This window comes from Pteropus medius, unplaced genomic scaffold (assembly GCF_902729225.1).
Source record: "Pteropus medius unplaced genomic scaffold, Ma_sr-lr_union100, whole genome shotgun sequence".
Classification (NCBI taxonomy): domain Eukaryota; kingdom Metazoa; phylum Chordata; class Mammalia; order Chiroptera; family Pteropodidae; genus Pteropus; species Pteropus medius.
Genome location: NW_024354500.1, coordinates 7,601,882 through 7,627,074, shown reverse-complemented (window position 1 = coordinate 7,627,074; position 25,193 = coordinate 7,601,882). Strand labels below are relative to the sequence as shown.

At 39.6% G+C, this 25,193-nt stretch overlaps 1 protein-coding gene and 1 pseudogene across 1 annotated transcript in view; one reads left to right on the top strand and one right to left on the bottom strand.

Moving 5' to 3' along the window:
• Positions 1 to 25,193, bottom strand: part of MDN1 (midasin AAA ATPase 1) — a 141,784-nt gene that overhangs the window by 16,203 nt on the left and 100,388 nt on the right. Inside the window, 24 exon segments of the mRNA XM_039853068.1 lie at positions 197 to 344; positions 826 to 978; positions 1,533 to 1,711; positions 2,979 to 3,120; positions 5,560 to 5,697; positions 8,298 to 8,459; positions 9,310 to 9,479; positions 9,649 to 9,804; positions 10,867 to 11,093; positions 11,427 to 11,912; positions 12,806 to 12,921; positions 13,481 to 13,586; positions 14,614 to 14,740; positions 15,389 to 15,535; positions 17,373 to 17,532; positions 18,865 to 19,063; positions 19,553 to 19,626; positions 20,243 to 20,352; positions 21,189 to 21,335; positions 21,925 to 22,046; positions 22,350 to 22,444; positions 23,107 to 23,202; positions 23,791 to 24,026; positions 24,765 to 25,035. Of these exon segments, the coding sequence (XP_039709002.1) occupies positions 197 to 344; positions 826 to 978; positions 1,533 to 1,711; positions 2,979 to 3,120; positions 5,560 to 5,697; positions 8,298 to 8,459; positions 9,310 to 9,479; positions 9,649 to 9,804; positions 10,867 to 11,093; positions 11,427 to 11,912; positions 12,806 to 12,921; positions 13,481 to 13,586; positions 14,614 to 14,740; positions 15,389 to 15,535; positions 17,373 to 17,532; positions 18,865 to 19,063; positions 19,553 to 19,626; positions 20,243 to 20,352; positions 21,189 to 21,335; positions 21,925 to 22,046; positions 22,350 to 22,444; positions 23,107 to 23,202; positions 23,791 to 24,026; positions 24,765 to 25,035 (3,967 nt within the window).
• Positions 4,721 to 4,839, top strand: LOC120595080 (uncharacterized; annotated as a pseudogene).

Below are 25,193 nucleotides of genomic sequence, written 5' to 3'. Positions count from 1 at the left end.
ACCTGCTGGTTTACAAGCTTTATGTCAACTCAGATGAGAAACACTACGAAGAAAAAGCAAACAATTTTCACAAACTGGAATTGAGCTGACTCAACATGATTTATAAATGACCTGGCCATGACACTGGCATGAAGAGAAATTGGTTACTAATTTTCAATGAGTTCCAACTGGACTCTTCAGGTTTCAAATGACACACCTTCTCCTTCTTCATGGTCTGTGTCCTCACCACCATTCTTGTCTTCACTGTCTAGGTTCAAATCATCAGGAAGGTCCAAGGCCTCAGGTTCTGGCAGCGTTTCCTGATTGCCATGGTAAGGGTCCACCTCATTCTCATCATATTCCCTCTGAACAATAGAGAGAACAGAATAAATAATAACTAAAATTTTTTAAAAAGTAGCATTCACATATAATTAGCTCAAAGTAGTTATGCTGAAAGAATACAGCTTCTCTGCTCTAAAATTAACATTAGAATTTTACTAACATTTTTAGAATTTTTATGTTGGTATTTCAAACTTCACTTCTTGTGTGGCTTCTCCACTGATAAGAGGTTCTATGTTACTTGATCTCAAAGAAGAAACTGAAGTTTATGAGAAGAAACAGAAAAGGATTCAGGTTTTAGCTTCCAAACTACAGCATGAGCCTAAGTAACCAATAATTAAGATGTTTTATGTCCTGATCGGAGGCTCTGTTATATACTCTTTTATAAGACAAAGGGAAAACAATCGATGAACAGGAAAACACTGCTTTGAGATGCCCTGAGAGCCATGTAGTGCAGTGGCCCTGGCCTTGAATTGGGAGAGCGAATCAGTTCTGAATCCTCATTACCTCATCTATTTGTTCATTAATTTTGTCTTGGCCTTGTCCATCATCATCAGCTTCTGCTTCTTCCTTTTCTTCTCTTTTATCTTGCTGGTTTTTATCTCTGTTTGATTTCCCAGAATTCAGGTTGTCATCTTTAGCAACAAGTCCACAATCTTCCTATATGTCACAGGCAGAAAAACATGAAATCATCACTCTCAATCTAAGAAACTGCTTTCACACAGGTTGACTCTACCTAATATAGTTCTTAGACATGTATAATTCTGCCTGCTGGGCCTACTATCCCATGGAAATATCCAGCTGACAGGTCATCACCCATGATCTGGAGAGAATAGTCTGGGTCTGATCAGATAGCACAGTAATAGGAGGTGTTTGAAGTGGAGTGGTCACGCTGTGCTGTTGCAGTGTCACAACCAGCCTGGGAGTGCTAAGCAGGGAACTGGAGAAGTTCAGTGGCCAACAGGAGAATCAGAGAGTCTGCGCTGAGTCTTCTTAATGTCTCTCCTCCATAACACATGGGATGGCTTAGGTCAAACTACTCTCTTAGCTCTGAATCAATCAGTAAAGTATAGAGGAGAAAAAAAAAAAAAGAAAACAGACATGGAAGAAAAAGAAGAAAAACAAAGACAAAAGAGCAGTAAATGACAGCAGCTGGTAGGAAGACTGTCTCCTCTCAACCTGCGGACTATGGGATAGGGGAATTTTTTAATTACCTCATCCATTCCTGGTCCTGTTTCTTCAGTTTTAGTGTCTTCTTCTTCCTCCTCCTCTTCCTCCTCATCGTCATCACCCCAAAGCCTCTCATCTAGTTTGTCAGCTTCCTCACCATTCAGATCACCCATCTGTTTATCCAAGTCTCCACTCTCACTATCTGATTTTTCATCATCCTCTTCTGAAAGGGAAAGCATAGAGCCCAGTTAGGCAGATCCACAAACTGACCTCATCCTGTGTGTGTAGGAGAGACATGGACCAACTATGTGGCAAGAGCCCAACCTGGAACTTGCTGCCTACTTGTACAGAACACTCTACTGGCAGATGCCTTTAGATCTGCTGAAGTAGTCCTACTGTGTTTTGCAAACTGTTTCAACGAACAAGAAAGTCTGCAGTGTGTTATGTTAACGGACTGTTATAATGGTGTCAGGATGTCTAGTTATGGTGCTGAGGGAATATTCATCATGAAACGGAGCAACAACGCTGATTTTTTACTTCTTATCTGTAAAATGATAGAGTTGGGCAACATGATTTCCAAAGTTCCGCCCTCATTTCCAACATACTATACCTCTATAATTTTATCCAGTATCTAAAATCATGTGTATAGCTCAATTAAGCAGCATTTCCTTGCCACTGTCTTTGCTCAGGGTCTCCTATGCCAAAGGTTATGTCCTTATGCTGCTTAGGCAGGTGGACACACTTCTACTCTGGGATCAGCTTTCATTTCTGCAAGATCTTCTCTTAGAATAAGACATTGTATCTCAAATTAAGCTTGGAGAGAAATTTAGGGCAAAAGCTGAATTATAGTATAAAAATATGACAGATGATGTGTTGTAAAAAATCATATTCTCAATTTTTAATGACAAGGTAATGTTCATAATATGTTAAAGGAAAAAAGCAGACTATAGAACTGTTTATGGTCTGTGAGTATACATATGCAATACATGAAAGAAATAAACCAAAATTTATTATGTGGTTTGGGTGATAGGCCTAACGGGTATCTATTTCATTCCAGCATTTTTGTTTCAAATTTTCTACAACAACTATCTACTATTTTTGTAACTAGGAAAAAAAGCAGTTATTTTTTAAAAACTACCCTGAACAATTAACTTTTGAACTGAGAGCCAAGCTCGGTTAGGGATCATCTCCTTGTTCTTTTGGACTTCTCTGAAGGGCACTACACACTCACTGCATATAGCAATGTGAGGCAGCCAGAACAATGTCAGTGTCAGTCAACGTCTCAGTTTACTGACTATAGACTTCTACCTCAGTGGAGATGGTAATTGCACATGCATAACGCTGATGTTTTCATTTGCAATTATGCAGAGTAACTAACTTGTTCCAAAATATTATAATAGGACAATAGACCGCTTATTGGGAACATGTAATTTCCTGAATAAAATACTTATTTTTCAAAAATAAAAATGCAGTGACAGAAAATCTCAAACCTTGTTCTTCAAGTTCCCCATCATGCATTTTCCCATCAAAGTCTTCTGACATCTCAATGGCATTATCCTCGCCCTTAATGTCTGATTTTGAGTCTGGATCCTCTTTATCTTTTTCTTGACCTTTATGAAATGTATCTTCTGCCTAAACCAAAAAACAAATGTAACTTAATTAATGTTTTTTTCAGCTCTAAAAAGAACATAAATGCCAAGATTAATGGTATAGTTATCTCTGGGAAGAGAAAAAAGAAAAACAACAGAGATAACCACACGCAATGATTTCAGGTTTGCTTTAACATTTCTATAGTTCATTTCCAGTTTTAAGGCATTTGTGATTAGAGAATGTAGAATTTTGCTGAGGTTTTCTTCACATGAATTGTGAAAAAATCCGTATTTAAAAAGAATACATATTCTGTGTCTGTAGGATAAAAAAAAAATTCATCAATCTTACTATACTGTCCTTATCGTTGTTTGTCACTTTGATCTCTCATAGATAGTAACCCACTATGAATGTAATTTTGTTCCCTTTTCCTTAAACTATATATTTTTACATACTCTATGTGATATTTGGGGCAAAAGACGCATGATTGTTATCTTTCATTACGGCTAAATTTTAAGTCCTTTTTTAATATACGTAAAATAATAAAATGTTATTAACAGAATTCTAAGCACAACAGAAAGAGTAAGTTTCCCATGGCACTGCCATCTTGCAAAATTCCCAAAGAAATTACCACCATTCTGGTGCATCTTTTTATCCATGAATACACCATGAAAAGTGATATAAGTGGTATGTATCAACACCTGCCTCCCAACATCATTTTAAACAAAAACAGAAACATGGTTTACAAACTGTTTTGCAATTTGTTTTTCTTTAACTTAAAAAAAAGTCTCTTGGATATTTTCCATGTTGACACATATAAATCTATCTCATTCTGTTTATTTATAGTATTGCTCTGCATATTTGACTCATTAGCGTTTCTATAAATATACATAATTTAATACTTCCAAATCATTCTGATAGCTTTTTATCTCTCTTAATGTTTTTGCATTGGGTTGTACTTTTTCTATTCGATTTCTTTTAACTTTGATTTTCTTTCCATTAGAGAAGTACTGTGTGCTGACTAAGGTAAATTTGAAAACTACAGAAAAGCCAAAGTAACACATATATATCCAGGACAGAGCCCCACCACAGAAACACTAGCATTACTTTTTGGTTTTTTATTTCTTTCCAGTTTTCCCTTCAGAGAGAAAGGAGGTTCAGTTTGCGCCTTTATTTTTAATAGCAATAACATATAGAAATTTATGGTCTGCTTTAAACTAACAATATAATTATATTACCTCTTATTTCTTCAAGTCACAGGGGATTAATATAAATGACTAACAGTAGTATGTATAAAAAAAAAAAAATCACTCCAAAATGATAGGTATTTTAAAACAGGAGTCCCCAGGTGATGGACTGGTACTGGTCCATGGCCTGTTAGGCACTGGGCCACACAGCAGGAGGTGAGCAGTGGGCAAGCGGGTGAGTGAGCAAAGCTTCATCTGATTTGCAGCTGCTCCCCAGTGCTGGCATCACCACCTCACCAGCACCTTAAATCATTAGGCATTAGATTCTCATAGGAGCACCAGTCCCTGGTGCCAAAAAGGTTGGGGACTGCTGTTTTAAAAAAAAACACAATAATCTTAGACCAAAGCATCTGAATATTTCAAAGGCATTCTTGACTCTAATCAGAAAAGAATATATAGTCTACGGCCATGCCACCCTGAACAAGCCCGATCCCATCTGATCTCAGAAGCTAAGCAGGGTCGGGTTTAGTTAGTACTTGAATGGGAAACCACCTAGGAAGACCAGGTGCTGTAGGTGTAAAAAATAAAAACATAACGGATTGTAAGATGACAAGGTCCTTGCAATCTGTGAGGTCAACCAAGAGTTGCCTCGCCTAAAAATCAATTAATTAATTAAATTTAATTTAAAAAGAATATATAAAGAAGCACAAATTAGTAGTTGATAGTCACGGGGATGGAGAGCCAGCATAGGGAATGCAGTTAGCATTAATGTAATGGTTAGGTGGAGAGCCAGAAGAGAGAAAGAGCAATTAGGGGGATTGTTTTATAAACTATATAAATGTCTAACCAATGTACTGTATATTGAAAGTAATAAAATTAAAAAATATATAAATTAAAATTTCCAACATGTCTTAAAGACACACAATAAAACCTAGTAATAACAAACACTGGCATTATTATTTAATGCAATTATCACTGAAATTAGTCAAACTTTTTATCCTTAAATCAATCACTACCAAAAATACACTCTAGAAAATTATCAGCAAAAATCTCCCCATTCAAAATTAAAAATTTTAAAGTCAATTCCTGCTCAAATTATAGCCATAAACAATGACTGAGTTGCAAAGTTCCTTTCAGAGGTCTGTAAGTTTTTTATTTACATACAACTCCCCAAGCTCCAGTATTCTTAGGGCTCCACAGATCACAGTCTGAAAATCATTGACATTTAATTTAAATACTAAAAAGAAAGGAGAAAGGGAGGCGAACTGTATGCGTATTTCAGGCATGTGAAACGTACCTGTTCTTCGTTTTCTATCTGGTCACTCACATCCTTCATGCCTTCACCTTCTCCAATCCCACCTCCCTCATAGTCATGGAACTCAGTTGCTCCCTCTCCTACTGAATCTTCCATAAATTCTTTGGGCAGACAAAATCCCTTGAAAATAAATGAGTGAAGAGTCAAGCACAAAAGCAATAAAAAGGGGAATTTCCAGTCCTGCTACAGAAAAAAAAAATTAAACAAATGCTTAATTCTTTTCCTAGCTTAGTACTTTAAATCTGATAGAAGTATAGTAGTAGACCTCTGACATTCTTTTCTTCCTTAGTAATAATAGTTATTATGCAGTTCCAAAGCTTGGCATCAGATTTAACATATGAGGCTTTGACTTTGTAGAGGCCTCTGGTGTGTGGTAATTTGTCATTCTGCCAAGATAAAAATTTGAGTGAAGTATACTAGGGATAGTATTTAGGAACAAGTCATTTAAGGGAGTAGAACTTCTAAGTATCTAAATCCCAAAGGGGTTTTGTCCTTTTTTATTTCTTATTTACTTCTCAAACTAGTAAGCCTGAAAGAAGAGAGAGGAGAGCGAAAACACATGTAACCTTGGCAATATGGCAACTTGAAGCAGATACTACAAGTGGGAGAATCATTTTTACTCTAAAAATTGAAGAAAATTTTGTGTGATGCTCTTCAGATAAAATGTTAATTTCAATATGTATAAAAAATATGCCTTCTCCACAACTCTTGAATTAAACCTGTCACTCTTGGGTAACATGACACATATGACCTCAGCTGTCTGCTGCCAAGACACCTGACACCCTGGCACCTAGCACAGCATGGGATGTGGAGTGGAGAACAAGGTCAGACATACTAATGTTTGGTAAGTGGTAACAAAACTGTATTTCATGTTGGAAAATAGCTGAAAGGCAAAATCAACTACTAGTGTGTGGGGAAAAAATGAATTTAAAAAGTAGAAGAAAATGATGACTCTCAATTATAAATTTTAATTTATCAGAGAAAATACAAGCTATCAAGATATCTGTCAATCTGAGGATGAAAATGTACTAAAAATAAGTTAAAAATAAGTTGACAAGGAATTAAGATCCCAAACCAGCAAACACTGATTGTGACTTATTTACAAAGAAATAGCTTTCTGTGGCTTAAGTGCTGTAATTACGACCTAGATCTATTATCTTGACACCATGTCTAACCTACTTTCAAGTTCCCTCAACACTATTCAGAAAGGATATGACTACAACTTGGACACTTAAAAAAGTACGCACTTTAAGAACATATAGTCTTAGGAAGTTGATTGAAAAATATATTTTGGTTAACTTATCTAACTGAACCACAGAGCTACATTGTTAAAAAAAAAAAATGTTTAGATGTAGGCAGAATAACACCACATGGGAAGGAGATCAAGTGTCCTACAGAGCATATCACTACAGTAGCTACGGCTGGGCAGCCACTGTGCTCTCAATACTTTGTTTACATCAGAACGACTTTCAACCCCTACTTCATCCAAAAGCACGCACAAGTCAGACAGGCAAAAATCATTCTAGAACCTGTCAGACCACAGCAATGGTACAAGTGGACAAAAACAGCTGACTCAAATCTCAGGATACCCTTACCATACACTATCCTGCCAAATGTCTTTTGCATATAGTGTTTCCACCAAGAAGTGATAGGATGGAAGACTGGCTCAGTGCCCATGAGGCAGAGGGAGCAAATCTGAGATGCATTCATTTATTTATTATTCAACAAATATACACGTTTATTCTCTAGATACAAGGCATGGACTTGCCTCCCACTTTTAAACTCTTTCCAGTATTCCAGATACTCAGAACTATGAACTCTTGACTGTTCATAAGAAGCCTAGACCTTACCTTTAGTTTGCAAATTCCTATCTTCCTCAAATGAATCTCATCTGTATTGTACTTAGATTTGAAGAAAATTTTGGAATGCTAAGGAAGGAAACAACACAAAACAAAAAACGATCCAACTGAAGGATGTTCTCACAAAAATGCTGAGTGTAGGCAGATCTCTTTTTAGAAATGAGGAAACTGAGGCTTGGAGAGGTTATATGACTAACTCAAGAGTCCGAGAACTGTGTACCCCTATGATTGGACTTACCACACCATGCTGGGTCTGTCAGATGACTGTCAACTACTCCTGAGTTTCCTACAAAATAAGTTGCTACTTAGGACTTATTATGGACACGACTTCTTCCTATGCTGGCTGTGTGAAAGGAATGGTGTTTGCAGAGTATGGCCATTAAGCCACAATCTTTATAACTTCAGTGCTTTGCACAGCACTAGGTACATGGGCTGAATGAATGAATAACTTCACTATTAAAGAAAAATGCTCCACCTAACACTAAGAGTCCCATTACCATTTCATCATAATTATATATAAATGATTTAAAGAAAACTTGTTGCCTTAAAGATTCATCTATCTCTGAAGTATAAGTCAATTGTGATATTAAATTTGGGGACAGGGAGAGAAGGGTGTGAAGAGAAAGCAGCAGCCTTTGGATAGCCTCTGGGGTCTAGGAAGCTCATCGGTTGGATACCTGCAGGTTCTAAGACTTTAGTGGAAATAAGCCTCATAAAAAGATGACAGACAAAACCCTAAAAAATCAACAGGGAAAGCAAATCACTTCCTGCTATTTGTGAAGGTCCAAAATAAAAGCTCGTTGAACCAAATACTAATGAATACAGAATGAATCCATGGTGCTCCATGTGAACAATCCTTACCTTCTGGGCAATCTCCGTGAAGACCTGGGTAAGCACAGAGAGCAGCTTCGCAGTGCAACGGTGAGTTGCCAAAGACATGGTCAGGAAAAAGAGGACGAGGTCCGAGTACCTGGAGAGCATGGGCACGAGGCGCACCAACAAACAGCAGGACTGACTGAAGAGCTGGGGGCAAAGCAGATCAGAAGGCCTGCTCACATTGTTTAATGGGTACCAGGTTTCCTCTGGGGTGATAAAAATGGTGATGAAAACATTCTGGAACTAGACAGCAATGACGGTTGTACAATACTGTGAATGTACTAAATGTCACTAAAAACTACTGGTAAGTTTTATGTATATTTTAACACACACGCACATACACACACACACTCTCTCTCTCTCTCTTTCTCTCTCAGATTTCTTTCTTATTCACATAAACCCTCAAAAAATAACTTTAAATTCTCAGTAATTTAAGTCTTATTTAGTTAATAAAGATTCTCTCTTTTTTTTTTTTTTTTTTTTTTTTTTTAAATAAAATGTTTATAAACAAATTCTTTGGGGAGTCAAAGTTGGCACTGGAGGCAATGCTACAGAATAACATACAATGTCCTACAAAATAAGCTGCTTCTTAGGACTTATTATGGACACAACTTCTTCCTATGCTGGCTGTGTGAAAGGAATGGTGTTTGCAGAGTACGGCCATTAAGCCTTAGTTACTGGCAGCAACATCCCCATTGACATTAAATACCCAGGAGTATGTGGTTAGGATATGAAAGAATCTCAAAACAATGGATTTTCTGGATCACTAGCATTTTTTGTGCCTATGCATCTTACAATTGCAATCCTTAGCTAGCAAGCCCTAAGCTTTTCAAAATTTGTCAATGACATGTACATATATAAAGAGATCAAATTCTTAACTAATTTTGCTATACAGCCCTGCTTTGGGACCACCCACATGGAGCGAGGTGCAACCCACTCTGCCTCTGTTCAGCCCATCAACCCCTATGGCAAGAAGTTTGTAAGAACCACTGGTTACCGTGTGCTTTGCAGCTGTACCATCCTCACCATACGATTTCAGCCTCTCCAACAGCTCCGAGACAGCAGAAATTATTTTCTGCACATGCAAAGTGCTCACGTCAGCCCAGAAGTCTTCCTCTAAGAGTTTTATTAGATGTCCTGATTGCAGTCTCTCAAGGCCTGCTGCCTCTTCCATTCACAAAAAGAAAATGATGAATAACAGAAAATAAACTCTTTTCATCTCTATTCATCCAGTTATCATTTCTAACATCTGTCCTTAAATATTTAGGCACAAAAATAAATCAATAAAAAAATTAAATCAAGTATGAAACTAATTTTTGCCTGATTTCAGACATACCATCCTCTTCTTGTGGGCTTGTCTGGTCAGTGTTCTCCTCTGTCTTTTTATTGTTTCTTTCTGCTAAGTTCTGAATGGCATAAAGGATGGCCCGGATGGCAGTTTCCATTTGCTCTGCAAAATCTTCCCCGAATCCTTCATCCAATATTTGGTTTCCTAGTAAGTAACATGGTACAAAACAAATAAACACACCCACCACTTGCTTCAGTGCCTTTGGAAATCATTAAGCAACCTTCATTTGTTATCTTAACAAATAGTCACCTGTAGGCACCACACCTACTGTGGGTGAGCCATGTGCCAAAATGTGCTGGATAAAAAGATGAATAAGACATAGTCCTTGCTTAGCTAAACCTACAAGTTTATCATCTTGTATTAAAACAATTTTGCTATAAGAATACTAAAAATATGCAAATAATAGTTAACTCATTTCCTTTTTAGAAAAACAGTGCAACTCGCTGCCAGCGTTAATTTTCCATAAACACGCTCTTTGAGGCTGAAGCAAAGCTAACCAATTTTCAATGTGAAAATAAAACATAAAAACTGTTCTTGGAGTTATTTCTAAATAGAAGTCATCAAATGAATCTTCAGCTAACAAACTGTTCGAGAATGATAACATCATGCGTAGGAATGCTACATTTTCTAGGATTTGACATTTTCAACTATATATTTTAAATGGAAATACCACTACTAAAAACAGAATGCTATAAATAAAATGATGTCGTTTGTTTCCAAAGGCTATTGACATACTAGAGCAATGAGAAAATAATAATAAAAGCAAGACAAATTGTGGCAAACTTTGTGGTAAGGTTAGGACTGTTATCTGTGGGTTATCTTAGGGTAAATGCTATGGCTGCAAGCGCTGCCAGTGAGTATTCTCAGGACAAATGGGAATGGGTTAAGATGTTGTGTATAAACACCATCTTAGTTCAGATATCACCCTCAGCTTTCCAGTCTAAGGAGGAACTGTCTAGAACAGCCATGGGAACCTGTGGTGTTTCCCCACACAGGTTATACAAAGCAAGTGACATGATGACAATCTAAAGGCAAGGGACTCAAAGAAATGAGGCAATAAAGTTAAGAGCTGTGGGTTCCTGTCTTAGAACCCTGGATAGGTATGTCTAGAACAAAACATGATGTGTCTAGGATAATCTAGACTTCATCTACAAGTCATCAGTCCTATGCTGGGCTTGTACTCCCTTAATGAGCATGAGTTCTTACCTCCTTGTCTGTCTGAAATGAGTAGATGTGTTTTCCATGTAGTAAAGTCATCTGTGGCTTTATTGATTTCTCCTCTGACATATTCCAGGCTCTCAACTAATGCCATTTGTTGATCTGTTTGCTCAACCTCCATCCCTGGAAGAATGAACAAGGACTCTAGGCCTTGTAAATGAGCTGACACCTGGGATAGGCAACTCAGCCCAGAAGAGCAAACTTCAAAATCTTTCCTGCAACAATAGAAATGCCACAATGTTGAAAGGAAGGGGCTAACACTCACACTCACTCTCTCTCTCTCTCTCTCTCTCTCACTCACACACACACACACACACACACACACACATCCACCCACCCCTCCTCCAACCACCAAAATGTAAAGAGGGCAAAACTCGCTATATCTGAAGATTTATAGCTAGATATATGCCACAAAGCACTATGCAGGTCCACTGGAAAACAAAAAGAGAGGACTGAAGCATAAGCCCTTTCATAATTTTACCCAGCTGCTAAACTCTGAACAAGTACTCAAGCACGCAGAGGAAGAGTGAAGGCACAGGCACACTCACCAAGAATGAAAGAGGGTCTCACAAGACTGCTGCCTAATCCTGTCGACATCAGATTTCACTGTCTTAATGGTTTTCAGCATTTCTGTTAATCTTGAAGTTGACTGTTGCCAAAGCTGATCCTGTTTTCGCATCCGGCAACCAGAAGGCAGCTGATTTCCAGGTACTGGGGATGGGTAGTTCAGGTCTGATGGGATAAGGTCTGGCACTGCTCTGGAAAGCTGTCCCTTAGTGAGCTCTGGTCCTTTTGGGTAGGGGACAGAAGGCTGACCTTGTGCCTGGGTTTCACCTTGGCCTGCAGCTGACCCTGCACTGGGGCAGCACTGGAGGAGCCAGGAGAGCTGCTCAAGCAGAATCTGGCTCTGCATGGCCAGGTGCTGCAGCCTCTCCGTCCACTGCTGCACACCATCTTGAGGTGGGAAGGCCACAGGGTAGAGCAGTGGCTCTGTCAGTCTGCTGTGAATCTCCTGCACACAGCTGAGGAGGTTCCTGTGTAGAGAAGGCCACGGGGAAAACACATGGCACCTTAAACTGTGTCACTATGTTGTTTTTAATAGTAAATTCATTCATTTCTGAACCAAGTATGGGTATTTTCACATAATCGACAAGAGAGAAGTCCCTAAATAAGTAAGAAGTTTATCAAAATGTCTCCCAAAGTACTTAAACACACCCTTCAGTCTTTCAGGAGAAGTATCAAAACTCACTGCTTATCACCTGCCCCGCTTCCTTTACAGATGTCTCATATTCAACATAGTCACACCAATGCACTGACTTTAACCATTATTTTTTTAAAAATCTAGTAAATGTGGTATACTTTGCTAGATAAACCTTTATGAATGGAGCAGAAAACAGCTGAAGTTAAAATGATTAGTCTGGAAATACTACCTCTTAACACTCAACAGATGATAATAGGCTTCCTAACTATCTTCCTTCATCTTTTAAATACCTATTCTCGTTGAGGAGTGTTCATGTATGGCTCAGCAAATTACAACTTGGTGGTCTAAAAAATGTAACAAACTGAAGCAGACTCAAATCTGATCTGTGCCCAGAGACTAGGACACCTCAAAACCATGAACGCAACCCTGTCAGCCCACATGGACTGTCAACCACATATGCCATCACTCCAGATCCAGGTATGGTTCCACAATGGCAATATGTACTATCTGACTCAGCCCTGAACTCATCCCTAGGCCCCATTCTTCTAAGAGGTATTGCCAGAACCAGGGAGCAGAGACATATCACCAAAAGCCAACAGGAACCCCAGGTGCCTCTTTGGGCCTCAAATTTAATATCACAATTGACAGCAGCACATGCAGCAACTCTGAGCTAACCCACATAATCCTTCTTAACTCATGCCACAAACCCAACTAGTTAGCTGGTACCTGAGGAGGATCCACTGCTCAGTCAGTGTGGTCAGGGAGCGCCGCTGTCGGATAAGTGTCTTCATCAAATGTGCTGAGAACCCTTTGCACCGCTCAATGTTGCCCATGCCCATCTCCTGGTGGTGGGAAGAAGGAAAGCATGCTGAAGGTATTGCTGGCAAACACCACCACCCACACTGGTGCCACTAGAAAGCTATTTCATACAATACTCTCCGGGGAAGGGTCCCTGCCTTAGGTAAGATTCAGATGTGCTACACTCTAGAGGCGCCACATTGATCTTTTTTGAGCAGTGTTTCTCAAAAGATGTTTCTACAGATCATTGATATTCCATGAACACGAACTAGGTTTAACACCAAAATTTGGTATCAGCAGTTTTTCTCAATTCACAAGGGGAAAAAGATCTGAAGATGGTAATCTCAGTATGAGAATACATAATTTTTCTTATGTACTTGGCCCTGCTGGCAAATATGAGTAACGATTTATTATAAGATGCTCTCTGATTAAGCATAAAATGACACTGATTTGTCTTGTAGGTTTAATGATGTTCTACAAAAAGCTCAGTCACTTCCAGTAATGGGCTGTTATTACTTGACAAGGTCTGAAAACGTTGCCCTGGGATAAACAGAAACAGAACTTTCTCTGGATCCCTGTAATTCTGAGGTTCTATGGTTCTACCTTGGCAGGAGCTGCTAAGGCTGCACTGAGTCTGGCATGCCGTGCAAGACAGCGGTAAAAATACTTCTGGCACCCATCCCATGAAGATGAGATTTCTGTAAGCAGCCTGAAAAAGAAATCAAACATGATTTACTTAATTAAAACCATGATCTCCTATCCCAAATCTTAAAGACGCAGAGCTAGGTACAACCAAAAAGCTAAGAGTCTGAATAAATTCATTTCTGTGAGGACTCATTCACTCAGGCACTCATCGGTCCTTTATGCAAAGAATGTATTATATACTAAGCAATGGAAGTACAGTAGGGAAATAAATCATGATGACAATGTGGTTTCCTTAATGAGAACTTTATAACTACCTTGGCAGCAGAGGCTAAGGGTCATGAATTCTGATGCCTATAGGGACCAAGCAGAAAACATAAATGATTAAGGACAGCCAAGCACAAAATCACACATGGCAATGATAGATGACCTCAATGTCAGAGAACAGAGATTGTTACGGATCACAGCAAACTGGAGAGCATGTCAAAGGGAGAGACCTTTAGTCACCTTTTGACTATATGAGAAAGGAAGCCCACCTGGCCAAATTTTCTTGAGAAACTGAAAATCTAAATGTTTATGTAAAATTTCTACTTTTTACAATGTTGTGAATTCAAAACTTAAAGTACTGAGAAGGCTATTGAACAAAACACAAATGCATGCCTTACCCTGTTCATGCAAATTACCATTTGTAACAGCCTCTGCTGTAGGTAACACAGAGGTAGCTGTCTTAAAGTCTACAAACTCTCGAATTCGAGATTAGAACTTACAGAAGGTTTAAACGGCTAAAAATGTAACTATCTTCTTGCAGATTTTCACTTACACATTCAAATCAAGTGAGGAGACCTCAGGATAATCAAAGAACCAAAAAAAAAAAAAAAAGGAGGGGGAGAGGTGAATACAAGGAAAAAAGAGAAAGGAAAAAGAAAGAAGAAAATCAATACTAAATGCTCACTACATGCCAGATCCTGAGGCAGGAACTTTCTAAATATTATCTTTACAGCAATGCTAGGAGAGAGGTACTGCTATCCTCATTTTGGCAAATGAGGACATGGAGGTTTAAATGACTGGTTCCATTTATAATTAAAAAAACAAACCTAGAATCAGCCTCCTGAGTGCTGCTGACTATAGACAATGCGCTCCGGAGATCTAATGGGCGAAGATGAAGCATCTCTTGAGGGTTCTTTGAACGGGCCCAGGCAAGACCTTTGCGATATGACAAACCTAGGAAATAAATTGCATGTGTTTAAGTAAAGAAACTTAGGAGAACAAATATGCCCTGCCACCCCACTCTGCAACACAGATACTTAAAGCCAAGTCCTTGGAACAGCATCACCCAGAGCTTGTTAGAAAGCAGATGCTCAGGCTCTTCTCCACACCCACTGAAACAGAATCTACTTCTGCATTTTAACAAGATTCTTCAAGTGATTCATACATGTATCAAAGTTTGAGAAGCACTATACTCTAAGCTATCCTGGAAGGGTAGGTGCTGCACAACATATGGTGATAAAAATAAAAAACATGATTTCTGAGAAACTTTACTATAAAACTGAAAATATCTGGGAATCGTAATGCTTCATCATAGGATTTTGCTTGTGTGACTGGAACTCTTAGAATGGCATTTCAAAACCTTGCTTGCCACTCTGAACAAGCCCAATCCTATCTGATTTCGGAAGCTAAGCAGGGTCAGACCTGGTTAGTACTTAGACGGGAGACCGCCTAGGAAGACCAGGTGCTGCCGGCATAAAACAAACAAAACACTTTTTTCCACTGTCTCAATTGTCTCTAGAAATTTCTTCCAAATCACCCATGTTGTTTTTCTCCCTAAAAGACAGTGATCATACCTCATCAGGTTTCCAGTGAGAACCTTACCAGTTTTTGCAAGGTGTTTAAAGAGGTCTGCTAATGCTCGCTGTTTCTGCATGAGAATATGCTTGGCTTCTGACCGTTGCTTCTCTTTCTCTGCAGAGGGCTCCACCTTTAAACTCTGTAGCTCACTCACAGAGGTAATTACTTCTCCTGAGGGGAAAACAAGAAGAAGATACATAAATACCAAGGGCTTATTGTGTTAAAATTACCTAAGAACAAGAACATTTTGGGAAATGAGGACCAGGTGTCATCCATTTTTATATTCTGAATAACTAGCATTGTCCCTAGCATTCAGTAAATTCTTGATTTCAGTGATTAAGATGCATAGAAATAGAAAAATAAAAACACATGAGATTTCATATTCCTTAAAAACAAACAAGTAAACATGGTTATTCTTTTTTTATTTAGGAGTTTTATAATCATGCAAAAAAGTACTTATTGAGCACCGACTATATGCATTGATTTATACTAGAAATTTAAATGATCTGAGGTAAATTTCCTATAAATATGATACATATTGAACTCCTACCCTGTACCTGGTACTAAGTACATATTCTTTCAATCTATCTGCACAACACCAGAGCACTTACTTGTAGCTGCTCAGAGAGGTTTGTCACTTTCTAAAGTCCATTCAGCTGAAAAGCAGACTTGAAGACAGGACTTGAACCCTGGCCTTATCAACTCCAAAGCACAAGTTCTTTCTCTAGCACCATGCTGCCTTCTAGAATGCCCAAAGGTACCTATAACACAAAGGTGCTGCCAGCCTGCCACAGGCAACGCTATATGCTGTGTATCCCAAAATCCATGTTGAAGTCAACCCCCAGGACCTCAGAATGTGACAATCTTTAAAGAAGTAGTTAAGGTAAAATGAAGCTATAATGGGACTGGTGTCCTTAAAAGAAAAGATTAGTACACAGATGCACAGAGAGGGAAGACTGTGTGAAGACGGAGAGAAGACAGCCATCCATAAGCCAAGGACAGAGGATTCAGAAAAAGCCTAACTTGCTGACACTTTGATCTTGGACTTTTAGCTTCCAAAAGTGCGAGACAATTTCTGTTGTTTAAGTCACCCAATATGTGATACTTTGTTAAGGCAGCCCTACCAAACTAATACAAGCAGGCTTGTCTTCCAGATCACAGCAAGTGCACCACATGCATTACTCTGACACAGAGGAGTTAGAGGAGAGAACGCTTTACATCATAGAGAGTGGGTGCCCTTTCCAGAAGATGCACATGGGAGCTATATTCCATTCATCCTTACCATCAGGATCAGGCAGAAAGGTCATCTTGAGCAATGGTTATTAGGCTAACAAGTTTTAAAAACAGAGAGCTCCCTGAGATCAGACTGTGACCTAATTAAAAGATCAGCTTTACTCTGACACCGCACACACTGGGGGTAAGGAGGAGGGTGGGTAGAGGTGGGGGAAATGGTGAAAGGCTGCCAAGGGCTCAAACTATCAAGCTCTGGATTCCCTTCCCAGCTGTTGCTGTTATACTACAGAGCAAATCTTGGCTCACCACCTCGCTGAGCAAGGATGGCTGGGGAGATGAAACTGCTACACCTCTTTGAAATGAAGAAAGCAAGAGGACTGTAGATGAATCTTCCTTTTTTTTTTTTTTTTTTAAAACTCAAGAGAGACAACATTTTGGAAGGTGAGGACAGCTTGGACCCTGGGAAATCCATCTCCATCCTCCTTTACTCTTTACCCTAACCAATAAGAGCTGATATAGAAAAGCTTGTTGTAGAAAATGGCATAACATAGCACTACATGAGAGGAAGACGAGATAAAAATTATCTGTTATATAATCTCAGTTGGCTCCTATGTCTGGGCTTTACTGGGTTTTAGTCTACTTGCTTATTCTATTAACTGCTCAACAATATTCAAGATGTCAAAAAAGGACATAGGTGACAAATACCCAGCCCTCCCAGGCCACTGGGGAAAAAGAGTGAGAAACCCCACCCTTGCCCCTGGGTGCTGACACCCACCGGTGAATTGATCGAGGCCTTCTACTAAGTGAGGGAGGCGGCTTTCCTTCATGAGAGTCAGGCACATCTTCCTCATTCGTTTCAGGAGCTTTGGCAGGCGACACAGAAGCTCCCCTTCGGAGGGGAAAGGAGCACCCTGACCCTGCTCCGGAACTGTGGTCTACAAGACAGAGCATAGGTCAGTCTTCCCGCCAAGAGCAACAGTAACAAAACTCGCCTGCACAGGTGCTAGATTTAAATGCTGCACCCCTCCACACATATCTAGTTCATCAAATAATACATTCTTTTCTCACCATCTCTGAAGTCTCACAAGAACAAATGTAGCATCACCAAAATTAAAACAGACATGTACCATGGAAATTTAGAAAACTGTATTGCTGCTCCACATGAGATCACAGTAGTAAAGGACCCCCACACTCGACCTCTAGCAATGCTTTCTGTGCTATCCACAAAGAGACTCCAGTTTTAGTTTCGGAATGTAGCAGAATAAATAATGTAACTGCCACCTTTGAGGTGCCTGCTGCACTGTTTCTCTGACACACAGCAAAGATAAACTGATCCACCAAATCCTACTTCTACTATCATCTCTCCCCACCCTCTGCTTCCTGTTCATATATCAAAAATCCAGCTAGTAGATGAAGGGGAAAGCTTTCGTCCATTTTCTTCCCCTGAAATTCCTTTACTGTCATCAATAGCAAGTTAAAATTTTTGATCAGTATGACAGAAACAGTGAGCTGACAAATACAAGCAAAAAATATAAATAAACTTGGCAGCCATCTTATGTGTAGAGCCAAATCATGACTACATGCTCAATTTACATTACACTTTCTGTTCTATTAAAATGTTAAATATAGCTCGAGGAACTCCATTGCTAACTCTAGAGACCAAAGGTGGGAAGTACAGCAATAAGGCAAAAGTGATTACTCTCTTGAGTGTGTACTTCCACTCCCAGAGCTCCCTACACCCAAGGATATAAAGCAGGAACGCCCATCCTGTAACAGCCCTGCTCATCCAAAGTCTCCATGACTGTTAAATTTTCTTGAATTTTGCAAGCCAGTTTTTAACTGTTGATGCTTGAAACAGGCCATGATGACAGTATTTACACCATGGTCAACCACTACAAACTAACATATCACTGCACATGTTCACTCCCTCTGTAGCAGCTTCATCACATGGTAGTACCCAAAGTCAGCTTCAATGGCATATGCTTACACTGATGCTTCAAATCTTTTGTCATAGGTAAAAAGATATGTCCACAGGTGAGCACAACACCTATTTCCCATAGGCTAACATTAAACTTTCAGCACCAAGATCCATGCTTTTTGTCTTATTGGCAGCAGGGTCGGGCAGACAAAAAAATGCTGTATATGGTCAAAGAGCAAAAGTTCAAAGGCACTTCCTTGCCCAGTTCTAAGAACATTCCTCACACAGAAAGCATAGATCCCATTTGACTAGCCCAAGAATAAGCAAACACTAATCAACAAGCTAGTACCTGCAAGGCCACCGGCCGGGCTAACAGGGTCTCCCTCAGTGCCTTGTTCAGACTCTGAATAGGGGACATCTCACTTGTGGCTGCTTCTGTTGACTGTAGCAATGAGTCAGGCTGTTCTTCCTTGTCACTTTCTACCAAGGATGACCGGCAGGGTTCACTCAGGACAGCCTCAAATTTCTTCATGAATTTAAAGAGGGTCCTGGTAACGACAGAGATAGGGAGCAAAAAAAATTGATGAAAGTGAGGAAATGTAAAAATGGCATCATAATGTGTACTCACCTAACTTAAAAACCTGTACTTTATGTATACGATGGACTCCTTGGACACTCATAATCATCTTATTTAAAAAAAAATAAAAAAAGTATAGCAGGTATTGTCATCTCCCTTTTCAAGTAGAAAAAACTAAAGTCGAGAATAGTAGGATCACTTTACTCAAGGTAAAACAGCTAGTAGGTGGTAGACCCTTTCATAGTACACAGCCTGCTATACCTCAAGGCACATCAAGTCTGTGTAGACTCCGCTTTGGGTAGTAGGGGGTGGTGCTGAAAAGCCACACCGAAACGATCTAGCGTTTTATAGTTAAGTTCACGGTAGCATTAAGTTAGGCCATTTTAAGAATGTAGTCTTGCTGCCTACCGTTTGAAAAATGCTGAGCTTTGGTCACTCCCAGTTTTAAAAGATGAATTACCTGTGTGTCTTTTCCACAGACTGTTTAATGGACCAGAAGCTGACATCATTCCACTTGGATATCTTAACAAATTCCTATAAGATAAACAAAGCTCAAGGAATGTATATATGAACCTGGAGTCAATCTATTTCTTTCTAGATCATCTGTCTGCCAAAGACCAGAGCCCACTCCATCCCAAACTCAGGACTGTGTGTCAGTGAACAACTAAACAAGTCTAAAAAAGAACCATATGTTTGTCTCAAAGAAATGAAAAAAGAGTGCTACTACAATCAACAGGTCACTTGACATGTACTCCAGCTTATATCAGGGTTGGTTCCACAACCACTGAAAGTTTCAGAGAGGGTCTTCCTTCCCTATGGCATCTCAATGGCACATAGATGGTGCTGAGGTGGAAGATGAGCCTGGGCAAGACCAGGGAAGATGTCTGTTAGTGCAGACATCTGCGGCAATCTTCTTGAGGAGCCTTTGACAGGGGCCACCCCACAAACCTCACACATATTTGGCCAGCTAAGCAAGGAAGCCAATGCCACAAAATGTAAATCTTGGCATCCTACTTGGAAGTTGCAATGCTCTTCTCCATTCCCCAGAGCTCCCTGCCTCATTGTTAAATGGATAAAAGAACAGAACTAAATAAAAAGAATTTGCTGATTTTGTTCTCCCAAGAGCGATCATGACAGTTGTTCATCTTACTTTAAGTTCTTTTTCTAGCGGGGAACGAAGTTCTGCAATTTTGTCCTGGACCCGGTCAAAGAATTGTTTGTAATAATGGTACAAATTCCATAGAACACTGCAAAGTGAATCTGGAAGAAATGAAAAGGAAACAAAAACACCACACTTGCTGCATGTGCTACTGACACCGCCTGTGGGTTTCACATTTCAGAGACGTTAGGGCTATGAGATTACAGCACAGCATTCCACAGGCTCACTAGGGAGTCTGTCTGAATTTAGCAGTTCCTAGAGATGCAGGCTGTTAACACTACTTTTTTTCAGCCTGTAGTCAATTTTTTTGTTGTACATTTGTTCTTAAAGATGTCATACTTAGACATTCTGCTGACCTCACAATTTTAAACCCTTTCTCCGAATCATATTGTAAAGTCAGCAGACACTGAGCCTGTTTTTAAAAGATGACATATCAAGAGACTCGCCTTGACTACTCATTCACATACAATCTATACTCATTTCAGTGACAGTTTTATCCCTGTAATTGGGGATAGTAATTGACAGTAGGAGTTTACTTGATATGCGGCAGCATTCTCACTAGATCAAAGGACCTGATAATGGCCTGGATCAAGTAGAAGCTTAACAGGACATACACACTGTCTAGACAGAAAGATGTGGTGCCTCAACATGCCAGTTCCTGAGATCTGCATCTGGCAGCTTACCTCTGCCAGAGTTCACTAGTTAGTTCTTCATTGATAACCAGTCTGTACTTCACTTTGAACATTTTTCTCTATACCTAATATGAATCACACTAAAGTAAAAGATGACTAAAAGTATCTAGTTTAAAACTTGGTATGCAACAAGATAACCCGTGTCATGTGGAGAATTCAAAGTCTAACCCATTTTAACAGTGCAGTATAAAAGTAAAGAAAAAAATACATATATAAAGAAAAAATACATGTATATATCCCCTTACCCTTTCCTTCGACTTGTGGCATCAGCAAGACATGACAATGGAAAACCAGTAACATCTGAAGTCGTACATGGAATTCTCCAATGGAGGATCCTTCAATAAATGCTTGTAATGTGCTGACCAGCAACATCAGAGTCATCTGTTTGTCATCTTCAGAGATTCAAAGAGGGTAAGATATATGGACCTGCAACCATCACTTCCTATTCGTAACTTGCATGCAATATACTATGGGATACACTGAGAGATGGCAGTCCAGTGGAGATCACAATTAAAGGGAAGCTTTGAAGCAAGGACTTAGTGCTTAGTTCTAAACTGATTTAAAAACATCAGCTGCACTCAGGGTGTGTGTTAAATGCACTCATAGCAAATTATGAAACTGAATTATGAGGTGCTTGCTCTAAGTACGAAATGAAACACTTTTAATGCAAGCATGTTAACTGCTACCTACCAAGAAAGCAATGTTCTCTTTGACTTGTCTCATGGATACAGAGAATAAGGAAACCTAATCTTATGGCCAACTTCTAGACTATAGACAAGTCACCTGAACCTGACTTTTGTTATTAAGAACTACACAGCTTTCTTGGCTGATCTCTTGGGGATACCATGAAGTCAAATGACGCATCCTATGTGAAAGCAGTGGCAGGAGGGGACATGGATACAGGTAAATCCCACACTTTGCAGCACTCTAAGTTTACCTTGTAACCTCTAAACAAGCAAGGAATTTACTGATAGGTGTTACCTTCCTGCTCTTCTGTTTGTTCCTGCATGTGCTTCTCAAGCATCTGATAGATGGAGAACCAGTGCTTGGTGGATTTCTCAGTGTGGCGCTTCATGGTATTATCCAAACTCATACACCAGCAGCTGAAATACGAGAGAAGAGGCCAAGGAAGCATTTAAAAAAATCTAATTGAAATATATGAAACCACAGAAGCGGAAGCTAAATGGAGATGGAGAAGACTCCCAGTTTGCTGCCTCCGGAAGGTGCGCTGTCATCTGGTCTCTACTAAGGTCATTTTAATGCTCGACTTTTAACTCTGCGATTAATGACTGAAAAGCACATTCTCTAACTGCTGTAGTACATAAACTCTGAAGAAACAAACTATCAAAAGACGAATGTCCCTGCAACATAAGGTCAGGAAGGGAAATGACAAATGTATTGCTTACTTCAGCTCCAGTTTACGCCAACGAATGATCATCTGACTGACAACATCAAGGTGCTTCCGCAGAGACAGAGCTCGGCTTGCATTCTCCTCCCAATCCTAAAGAAACAAAGATAAAATTTACTATGGCCGTTATTCAATCCCTTAATCTCCTCCTCCCTCAGGAACATCCTGAATTTTTCTTGCATGAAGACCACTAGGTCCTTAAACAACTTTTATGCTAATTTAACAATAGCAGTAATGTGTTTACATCCTATATACCCAGCTTCAAGTTCTTTCTGGTCACCTGACAGAACTCCAGCAGAGCCAAGTTTAGAGGCAGACAAAGCATAGGATCTGCAGACCTGAGTCTGAACTCCTATTGTTAGTCAAGTAACCCCTCCAAAGTTCAGAGCCCTACTATGATAAACGGGGAAGCACCGGCTACTTGAGAGGCTGTGAGAAGACTGAGGGGAACAATGTGCAGGCACTATGCTGGTCTGAAGGCCCCCCTAAAGTCTTGGCAGAGAGCCCTCAGTACCAATGGATGCTGTGTCCCACCCTGAGAACAGGTGAGTGAGGCAGCTAGGTCCCTCATGTGCCCCACAGAGATAATGGCTTCAATTGCAATGATCTGATCCCATGCCAGAGAAACTATGGAGGTTTATCCTTTTCTAACCCAAACTATAATTTTATGTCCCTCTAACAATAAAGGTGCCAAAAAATAATCTTTTCAATTAACTACAAACTAAAATGAGAGAGACAGGGGGAATCAATCATACCTGTGCCTTTGCCAGAAGGATCTCTAAGCCATTCAGGAACTTTGAAATGGGGCTGGAAAGTGGGAAACTACGAATTCTGTCCATTACAACCAGCAGCTGCAGGTGGAAGAAAAGATTTGGGTATCTTCATGGCAATATCAATCACCTAAAGTCACAGGGTACTGAAAGAGAGGCCTCCCTGAAAGTTTTACCTAAAGGCCCTGCTTCACAAGCATGTGTGAAAGCTGTGGATGAAATTTCTAGGGCTCTAGATCTGAGATAAACATTTTATCTGCTATACTACTCTGGAAATAAGATTGAGTTTGATAATTACTCTTATTACTCTGTTATAAGAGTTATTACAAAATTGGCTAAAGGCCACAGAACAAGGTCTGAGTTAAAACTGCCAATCTTGAAAAGGCCAGGTCTTTGCAAGTATGTTTAGGTGTGAATAAACAGAACACGGCAGCATTCTGATATGTGAAAAGCAACCCCTCAACCAACAAATAAAATCAGTGGAATCCTAAATGTCACGCAAACAGCAGCAATACAAACTGGTATGTTCATCCTGTAGTAAGTGAATAATGTCTCACTGAACTGGAATTCTGTAAACCTTTGTTCATATGTTCAAATGTATAAGTGAATGCCCACCAAAGATGGCAAGAGGCCACGTCCTCAGTGCCCCCTCCTCAACAGCTGCCCTACCTGCTCAAGCGCCGGGTGTTCTGGCCAATCCTGCAGGAGCCGACTGACAGCCTCTGAGAAACTCTGAAGCACAGGTTGACAATGCCGTGCTTCTGGGACATTGGGGTGCTGGTAGAAGTCATAGGGTCCATCAGGCTTCACTATCAGGTCTGAGGTCGCCTCCCCAAAGAGAGTGTTATGGGAGAGAGTGCAGGCCAAAAGTTGGCTGCCTAAGAGTTGGTCATTCAGCTCAACTCCTGTAAAGTTAACATCACAGTAAAGTCAGTGGACTCAGTAAGCTGATCTATCAAGTTAGAAACATGTTAGAATTGTTTGAAAATAATGAACTACTAGAACTAATGAAGTAGATATTAATGTCATTCACCCCAAAGCAACAGAGACCTAGATGACTCTGACCCTAATACAGCACCAACCACAAAAATCCAAGTTTCTAAGATATACAGAGGAACTTGGATACTGTTTGGATGAAATCAGGAGAGGGTACAGAATTTGGTTTGAAAGATTCAAATTCCCAGGTACTGTAGCTGTTCTTGGTAGGTAGAAATGAAATTTAAAGCTTCCTTCCTACTTGCATAGAATAATTCATGAGGTCATGGAAAAAAACTGCATCAACCATATTCTGTGAGATTAATTTCTGAGTTACCAGGTTGCTCCCAGGAATACATGATTTCATCTGAAAAGCTATTAGAGGCAAATTGGAAATAATGCTGAAGAACAAAACCATTTAAACTAAGTCCATATCCTTATTTTCTTAATCTCTTTATCTCAAAGTATTCAAATGATGAAAATCCATCTTTACTGCAGGATTTTAAGTCAATTATTTTGAATTAGCTTAAGTCCTTTAAACTAAGAAAATTCCATCAATAAGAAATCTAGCAGAAATAGGGATGTAATAGTTTTCATTGTTTCAGAAGTAGCAATCACATCTATTCATTTTGATTTCCCAAGAGTATAACAGAAGTAAACGGCCATACCCATCAGCGGGTAGAAGTGTGTCACAAGAGATGCCCCAGTCTGATAGCAAGCCAAAAACAGGCTGAGGTAATGCTTTGCCTCATGTGGTGGCACAGTCTGTTGGTACCAGAGGGACCGAGCAAAGTTGAGACATAGCTGCTGGTGAATCAGCATCACTGCCTGCATGGAGCTCATGGAGAAGACGGCAGGGTCTGCAGCTGCTGTTTCTTCTTGTGCATCTGAAGTTCTCGTCTCGTCTAGTGTTGGTTCTACCAAAATATCTGCAAAGTCCTATAAATAACATTAGAGCAATCGAACTTTTAAAAATCATAATCCAATTCTAATCTGACTAAAAGGAAGGGGAAAAGATGGAGTGTGAATAATCAAGAAAATGAGGTAGCAACTTATATGTGCTAATCTTTGTAAAAAGATTACAAAATCATTGGAAG